The sequence below is a fragment of the Podarcis bocagei genome, assembly GCF_964188305.1.
Source record: "Podarcis bocagei genome assembly, chromosome: 2".
Taxonomy (NCBI): Eukaryota; Metazoa; Chordata; class Lepidosauria; order Squamata; family Lacertidae; genus Podarcis; species Podarcis bocagei.
Window position 1 is genome coordinate 30463941 of NC_138126.1, and position 9049 is coordinate 30472989.

The 9049-nt window shown below is 43.5% G+C and overlaps 1 protein-coding gene across 4 annotated transcripts in view; it reads right to left on the reverse strand.

Moving 5' to 3' along the window:
- Nucleotides 1-5804: 5804 nt before the first annotated feature.
- Nucleotides 5805-9049, reverse strand: part of ADAMTS9 (ADAM metallopeptidase with thrombospondin type 1 motif 9) — a 138408-nt gene continuing 135163 nt past the window's right edge. For all 4 annotated transcript variants that reach the window (XM_081183927.1, XM_081183925.1, XM_081183926.1 and 1 more), the window contains 2 exons: nucleotides 8522-8616; nucleotides 5805-7537 (listed from right to left, as the gene is read on the reverse strand). In XM_081183927.1, the coding sequence (XP_081040053.1) occupies nucleotides 8527-8616 (90 nt within the window). In that variant the 3' untranslated portion in view covers nucleotides 5805-7537; nucleotides 8522-8526. The remainder of the gene's footprint in view (nucleotides 7538-8521; nucleotides 8617-9049) is intronic.

Genomic DNA, 9049 nt, shown 5'->3' on the forward strand with positions numbered 1-9049 from the left:
CAAACGCCGCAAACCCAGAAGTGATTGTTCCAGTTTGCGAACATTCTTTTGGAACCCGCACATCCGATGGGGCTTCCGTGGCTTCTGATTGGCTGCAGGAGCTTCCTGCAACCAATCAGAAGCTGTGATTTGGTTTTCAAACGTTTTGGAAGTCAAATGGACTTCCGGAACAGATTCCGTTCAACTTCCAAGGTATTACTGTATATTGAAGAACTCGAAAGCCTATCATTTCATTCGCTTGCCAATTTCCCTCATGCTCCAGCAGAAGGCATCACTGAAAAAAGTACTGGAGCCGCGATCCCCTGTATTCTGCCTCCTCTACATGACTGGTGTAGAAGATAGGACTTGCAGCATGTACAGGTTTCCCCTACTTTGTGGCAAGGTTGTGACCTTTCCCCCTTTTGCAGAAGCCTTGTCTGCCTTTGCACTTGACCACCCTAGTGGTTTTGCTCTGGCACCAAGGCTTTGTCAAATAAAGATGAATGAATGAATGGAAATCTTGTGGTCTATATTATTCATTCTGGTTTAAATTGATGGTGAATGGAAGACCAGGCTTCCAAACTAAGAAAGAAAATAATGGACTTTATTCAAGCAGAAAATCGTTACAACATCTGAAAAATAAAAGAACTTCATAATGTGGGTTGCATGTGGTTTTTTGAAGCGCCCAAATCATTTGGAACGCGTAAGCCTGGGTCCAACAGATGGAACGATTTGTTCTGCATGCCCAAGGAAGCCCTTGCTTCTTCTTTTGTTCCCAAAGGGGTTTGTGGCATTGCATGGGGGACTTGCTGTTCAAAAGGGGGAAGGATCTGCTAGAAAGGCCCAAGCTTGCAGATACCCTTAGGATAGTAAAGGTAAAGGGACCCCTGACCATTAGGTCCAGGTGCGGATGACTCTGGGGTTGTGGCGCTCATCTCGCTTTATTGGCCGAGGGAGCCAGCGTACAGCTTCCGAGTCATGTGGCCAGCATGACTAAGCCGCTTCTGGCGAACCAGAGCAGCGCACGGAAACGCTGTTTACCTTCCCGCCAGAGCGGTACCTATTTATCTACTTGCACTTTGACATGCTTTCGAACTGCTACCTTGGCAGGAGCAGGGACCGAGCAACGGGAGCTCACCCCGTCGCGGGGATTCGAACTGCCGACCTTCTGATCGGCAGTCCAAGGCTCTGTGGTTTAACCCACAGCACCACCCGCGTCCCACCCTTAGGATAGCTCTAGAGATAACCACAGCCACTGTTAATTGGATCCCTTTGAGTGTGGTACATCCATTTCCAAAGGTGTGGTCTCCAGAGAAGGGATATGAGGAACATCTACTTTGGGCAATGGGGGAACACCTCAGTGACCAGGAAGAGCCAGTGCAGAGCGGCCAAACACCAGCATTGCTGCGGCTTACATGGATGGTGCTGAGGCAAGCCAGTGGTGAATTTGGGGGTGGGCAGATGCACAGGCAGTGCCCATCCAATGCTCCTGCAGGTGAATCCATGCAGCCTTGACCTAGAATCATAGAATCATAGAGTTGGAAGAGACCACAAGGGCCATTGAGTCCAACCCCCTGCCAAGCAGGAAACACCATCAGAGCACTCCTGACATATGGTTGTCAAGCCTCTGCTTAAAGACCTCCAAAGTAGGAGACTCCACCACACTCCTTGGCAGCAAATTCCACTGTCGAACAGCTCTTACTGTCAGGAAGTTCTTCCTAATGTTTAGGTGGAATCTTCTTTCTTGTAGTTTGGATCCATTGCTCCGTGTCCGCTTCTCTGGAGCAGCAGAAAACAACCTTTCTCCCTCCTCTATGTGACATCCTTTTATATATTTGAACATGGCTATCATATCACCCCTTAACCTCCTCTTCTCCAGGCTAAACATGCCCAGCTCCCTTAGCCGTTCCTCATAAGGCATCGTTTCCAGGACTTTGACCATTTTGGTTGCCCTCCTCTGGACACGTTCCAGTTTGTCAGTGTCCTTCTTGAACTGTGGTGCCCAGAACTGGACACAGTACTCCAGGTGAGGTCTGACCAGAGCAGAATACAGTGGCACTATTACTTCCCTTGATCTAGATGCTATACTCCTATTGATGCAGCCCAGAAGTGCATTGGCTTTTTTAGCTGCCGCGTCACACTGTTGGCTCATGTCAAGTTTGTGGTCAACCAAGACTCCTAGATCCTTTTCACATGTACTGCTCTCAAGCCAGGTGTCACCCATCTTGTATTTGTGCCTCTCATTTTTTTTGCCCAAGTGCAATACTTTACATTTCTCCCTGTTAAAATTCATCTTGTTTGTTTTGGCCCAGTTCTCTAATCTGTCAAGGTCGTTTTGAAGTGTGATCCTGTCCTCTGGGGTGTCAGCCACCCCTCCCAGTTTGGTGTCATCTTCAAATTTGATCAGGATGCCCTTGAGTCCATCATCCAAGTCGTTGATAAAGATGTTGAATAAGACCGGGCCCAAGACAGAACCCTGTGGCACCCCACTAGTCACTCTTCTCCAGGATGAAGAGGAACCATTGATGAGCACCCTTTGGGTTCGGTCAGTCAGCCAGTTACAAATCCACTGAGTGGTAGCATAGACCTCATCCCCCCTGCGCATACCAGTGCTGCCCTGGTACACTGCATTAACAAGGGTGTCGGAACGGTAACACTGAGACTCTGCTCAACCACACTGGCCACTACTGTCAGTGGCAAAACAGAAACACAGACCCAAAAAGCTTCTAAGGATTATCAGCTTGTGGGCTGCAATTTCTAATAGGCACATAGAGGCAGGGTAAGGCAAAAGTAGGTGGAGCAACAGATGCAAATTAGTCTGCATTCCAGCCGTGCAAAAGTCAGATACGTACCCACCAGCTTCGTATCCAGGCAAGCCAGAGACATTACAATTCAACAACATGTTCCAAAAGAGAACATGGCCTAGAAGAGTCTCAAGGGCCAAAGAGGTCTGGAAGCATTTGGTCAGGCGGCTCCGGAGATGTGTGGGGATTTCCTATTGGAACATTGATAGTGGCAGGTGCCCAGCTATAACCACCTCTGATGCCAGCCCTGAATCTTCTCCTGAAAAATCTACTCGCATCACCTAGTGCTTTCCTGATCTTCTTTCACTTCCTCAGGAATACAGCCATTGCAAGATCTGACAGTATTCTTGAAAAAAACCATGTTATTAATCCCATGTGTGCAGTGTGTTTTGTCTCTAGGATACCACGCAAGCGATTACGGTTGATGCTGGTGAACAAAGGAAGACCACACAAACTTAAAAACACAATTTTTGTTTTCTTTCTGATAGTCCAAACGAAAGAAGGAACAGAAAAGGTAGAAAGGAAGCAAAATAACGAAAGTGCTTGCAAAAGTTATTTTCATTTTAAAAAATGGCATTGGTACAACAAGAGAAAAATAATTATATATTTACTTTACAGGAAGTGTCTAATCATTCAGTGGTCCTCCTTTTGCAAAACAAACAAACCGCATCAGGCACACTACAAATTAGTATCTATCAACAGTTTCCTTTCATTTTATAATTTTAAGGCTTCCTCTTTGCACTGTTGTTGATAGCCATTATGATACTACATAGTATAAAGGAATGTATAGATTCCCCCCCCTTAATAATATTTCTTTGTATAAATACTCAGTCACTTCATTACTGAAAATAAAAAGCAGATTGCAATTTTCTAAATATCAATTAAGCACCATTGTTTCTGTCCTAATGCTTATAGTGCAATTTCCCCTTTTCCCTATAGAAAGAAGATCTTTAAGGATAAGTGGTGGGCTTTAAAAAAATCACTACTCCTTTAAACTACTCATGGTTTTCCTAGAATGTACTCTGAAATGGTATTTTTGGCATTTTCTCAAAGTAGTACACAAACATTACCACCATGCATTCGTTAAAACAAAAAAAAACACCCCATGTATCTGAAGAGCTTAGCTTGCCTGAGATATGGATTTATTCAGTTCTTGCGAGACTTATGCTAACATGAATTATGCAGAGAATAGTTTTACTACCTGTGGAGCTAAATGAAGTGCAGCCTCCTTCATCTGAACAGCAGAAAGCAAAAACATTTAGTCTGAAGTTTAGATCAGGGGAGTGAACATACAAAACTGCCTTGTGCTCAATATTATTTACTTAGATAGACGGCAATTCTCCTAAGGGCAGTTTTATGCTACTGTTGCTACCCAAGAGCCATTTCAGAGGAGACATGAAACTGTCCCCCAGATCTTCCCATAGCTGTCAACTTTTTCCTTTTTAAAGGGAAATTCCTTTATTCCAAATAGGATCCCTTGCAAGAAAAGGGAAACGTTGACAGCTATGGATCTTCCACACGAGTTGTCCTTGATCCAACTGTAATTGTGTGGAAGCAATTGTGCACAACAACTAGGGACCATCGTGGGGCCCCATGAAGCCAAAAAAGGTGTGTAAAATTAGTAAAAAAGAAAGGGGGAGAATAGAGATACTAATTTTGCAGATAACAAAGCACATTTTGAAGGCACCTTCTCAACATATGATGCCTATTTTGTTCTGCCAACTGGATACCATGCTTGAGCCTTGCTAAGAGTTTGATTCGGGGGCAACCACCGTCCTATTTCTGGAGAGAAATCCAATAATTTCCCCCATTCCTACGCAGCCAACTGAACTGAACAGATGGCTTTATCTAGAGTGGGAATTATATTCTGCATGATTTAAATCTAACAAATGAAAGGCATCTTTATTTCTACATGTAAACTTAAAAATTTTGAGAATGGGAGGGCGTTTCCCACACCCAATTTGACAGAGATTAGATGGTAATACAGCTAGAAGATCCAAGACATGGGAGAAACCTTTCACAGAAACAGCCATAGCATGCATACAGAGGCATATATGAATCCATATTATCCACCTGTAATCTATGCTCATTAGTGCTGGGTTCTCCTTTAACAGGGGTGGGGATATGAATCAGTATGCTGGGTCATTTGTACTTGCATGCTACTAGTGAGGCACGAATAGAGCTTGACTGGAGTCAAGGTAATTAAGAACAGTCAAGCATTCTTTGGGTTTCCAAAAGAAATTGGCTAAAACTGAATTTCTGACACGGAAGAGGAAACACACAGTTCACTCTGCATAAAAAACATCAAATTTTGATACCATTAAAAAAAATGAATTTCTATGTACACATTTGAAATGTGTGTTATGCTTTCAGGGAGTACTGGAGTTCTTGATAATTCATATTTTTTCAGAAGTACGTTCGTTTCCCAAACCTTGAAGCACTCACTAAAAAGAAAATAGGATTCATTTTGGGAACTGAACCCAGGGTTAATTATTCGGCTTCAACTATGATTTGTGGGATTAACCTAACACTGATCCCATGCAGCAACCATTTCAGTTTTTTCTGGAACACTTCTTATGCCCTAGGCCTTAGCCTGGACTTGCTGCAGGTGTAGCACTCAACCCTGTGACTGAGGGAAATAGTGATCTGCAGCCCCTGCTTCTGGTATGAGCTTGACCAAGACAGCAGTTGACTGTGACCTTAAGCCACCTCATCAATTTGGCGGTGGAGGCCTTCTCCTTCTGCTACGATTAGGAAAAGGGACATTCCATTGCCTGCCAGGGCGTGACACTCCATCAGGGGGAGCAGACCAGCTGGCAAACATCTCTACTCTTTTGCTCCATGGGAGCAATATTGGAGGCTTCTGCCAGGCATTGCTATATCCTCTTGCAGGAGAGTCTTTGGTCTGCTGCAACAGAGATCCTTTAGGGCAGTCAGGCCCCATCTCAGCAGCGTTTCCCCACCTAGCTTCTGCTCTCCCTTGTGCATGAGTGGATTGGGGTGGGCATCTTTACTGACTGAGAAGCTGTAGCCTATGGTCTTTCCAAAGTGTCCCTCAATATGCTGGGCCAGGATAAACAGTTTTTGCTGCAATTTGAACCCACTGGTTCAGGTCCTACCATCTGAAGGAACAGAATACAAATTTGCTCCATCATCTATGTCACAGTCCTTCAAAAACTCAAAGACTGATCTACTTTCTCCAGGTTTCTTTGAGGGAGAAGGTGAGGCCAAGTTGGGGGTGGATATCTCTGCCTTCTCTTTCACTCGCTAACATTGCTCCATCTTCTCTACTCAGCTTATCTATCTTTCTCTTATTCTTCCTATTGCCCCAAACAGAGCAAAAATATAATCCCCTTTAACTATTTTTAACATCACAAGGTCAAGATCCCTCTGAAGTTTAGCCTTCCTGACATTCTCCCTACAAGCTTTGGCTACTTGTTTGTAATCATCTTTGGTGCTGCTGCTTCTTTCCCAATCTGTAGATTTCTTTCTTGGTTCTTGTTCAAACTCCTGGAGCCTCAACGGAGCCTGCCTCTCAGTTATGGTGCAGGAAGTCAACTGGGGATGAAACTCATCCAGAAGAATGCAAGGTGAACACATCTCAGGCCTGGAAGATAGGACATTTCCCAGTCTCGATGGCCTCCTCCACTTGAGGAGAGATCTGTTTCTATATCACTGTGTCTGCCACAGGATTCCAGGACAAAGGAAGGGAGTACAAACGGTTCACAATGGGGTGCTGGTCACAGGACTAGGGGCTGTTGCCCCATCCAAACTGCAAGTACACCCTAGTATTACACCAGTAGTCTCCTGTGGATGCACAATGCAAGGTTAATAGTTTCAGGCAAATGTTATGTATCTTTCCTTTGGGGAAGGAGCTCTTTATGAAGGACTGAGAATACTAGGATTCCATAGAACACTTTGTTTTATTAAATGCTGCCTCAGACTAAATATCTGAATGCACCCTCAATTTTCCCTAATGTACTTACTCGTTCTCCATGGCTATATAGTATGGTACGGGATTCAGCTTTTAAAGCCTACAGGATACTAATAAATATTACCATGTTAGCACCAAACCAGTAGCTGTTAGCACTGGCCAAAAGAGGTCACATGCCATTAAAAAAACACACCTAAGAAACAATTGTTGATAAAACCATTGTATCATAATGTGTGTTCACTGAGTCCCTGTGTAGCGCTGATTGCCTTGTGAGTTTAAAAAATAATCATCGCAATCATCATTGTATTCTTTTGCTCATAAGAAAAAAATGCCAAAAATACCCCAATGCAAACCGTTTAGCACCTTGCAAATATCAGTGCAGCCTGTAACAGGAAGAGAAATTACTGATTGAAAGTAAACAATTGAGTACAGTGACAGTAAAAGTATCACTTTTGTCATAATGCTACATATAATGTAGAGTACGTAAAATGCAGTGGTGTGACTGCAAGATTTTTTAAAAAATTAAAAAACACACAGGATAAGCAGCCTTAATATAAACATTTTACGTACAAAAATATTAAATCAAAAATAAATAATTCGAGACATAAATATTATACTTTACAACATTAAGAATATACAATATATATATATACACACACACATATACGCACACACTTGCACACACAGGTACACACACACACATATTTGGATGTGCACACACACACACACACGCACAGAGGAAGAAGTACAAAAAGGAAGGCAGAGGTATTGCTTCATTGTCCTTCATCTGTCTTGCTTCAGCTCCCGGCAATCAGAAACCCTGGGAATTAAAAGCATAATGGAGAGTTCTCATCTCTACTTTCAGCACTATTAATGCATTTAAAAGAAAAGCGCAACCCAGCCCTTCACAGAGGCAGCTATCTGCACAGCAAGGAATATGAACAGGGCTCACTGTTTCCCTCTACTCTTTGTTGCACAGCTAAATCAGGGCCAAATGCTTTTGATTTCCATTTGAACAGTAACGTCCTCAAGAGTAAGCCCTGGTGTTACCAAATCACTGTTGTGCCATTTCGCTTGGGCTCTGTAATGCTGATTATTCTCCATGGGCTGCACACAAGAGTGGAAGAATTGGGAGGGATCTCGAGGGTCACCTAGTCCAACCGCCCCCCAGCAATGCATAATATTCAGGGGACTGGCAGCCATTCCCACAAGCTTGGTGCAAACTTTGGGAGCTGCCAAGATGGCTGCAATCTCATGGCTGGTGCTATTTCCACCTGGCTGCGTCATGAAGAAGCCTAACAGCTATTGCATGAAAGGAGTTCAGTGGCACTACTTTCTGCACATGTTGAGGGCTAAATTAGCAATGGACACACTATAATTAAAGCTAAAGCGAGGTCCCAGCATTGGACAAGGGGGAAAACACAGGGTTGTACCAGCTTTCTTTTCAGTTCCCAGGGTACTGTGATGTGTGTTGCTAACCTACTGAATTTCCTCTCTCCAACAATGCAGAGAAAATTGCATTCCCCATCCCTCCTATGTGGGCAATGCAGTAGCTGGTGGTTGCTATCCCGCTGTGCTAAGTTCAATTATGTCATTAAGCTTGAATCAGTTGGGATCGTTATATCCAACTGCCTAAAGCTTAGCTGCTCGCTCAATGCACCATAGTTTTGAGCTGTGGGGTTATGATGCAAAGCCTGAATCCGTGGAACCAAGTTTCACTTGAAGTAAATGTTTACCTGATTTGGTGCCAGGTTACCACCACAAATGTAGTGCTTTATAGTAAAATGCACAAATCTGAACTTACCATTGCTACAACACTTGTACGTCGAGGCCAGTTCCAGATGATGGAGTACACTTTCCGCAGTAGCCGCCACATTTCCCTATTACTTTGGTACCATCCTGTAAGTAAAATCACAAAGCAGATCTCAGGAGAAAGCAACCAAAATCTGTATCAAGTAAGACTAGAACTGTGACCGTAAACACGTTAACGGGGAAGCAAGTCCTTTTAGAGACAATGGAACTTACTTTTGAGTAAGCCTAGGTTAAAAATTGGAAATACAATTAAAAACTGAAATGTGTGTGAGAAAGGCTGATCAAGCGAAGGTTGGGACGTGAACATTGTGTTTGCAGGAGAACCATGACAGAAGGTTGGAACAACTTGTATGCAGGAGCTATTGCTTATAACTGCTGAGGACAAAGGAAGGAGGGAAAGTTGCTTTGCCTTGTGGTTAAACCAACAGAAGCTAGTAGAAGGAAGCACTGCCATATGTGGTCCTAACTCCCCCTTTGATTTTAAGTGTATAAATGCTTGTGCTATTTTCATACTTGATGT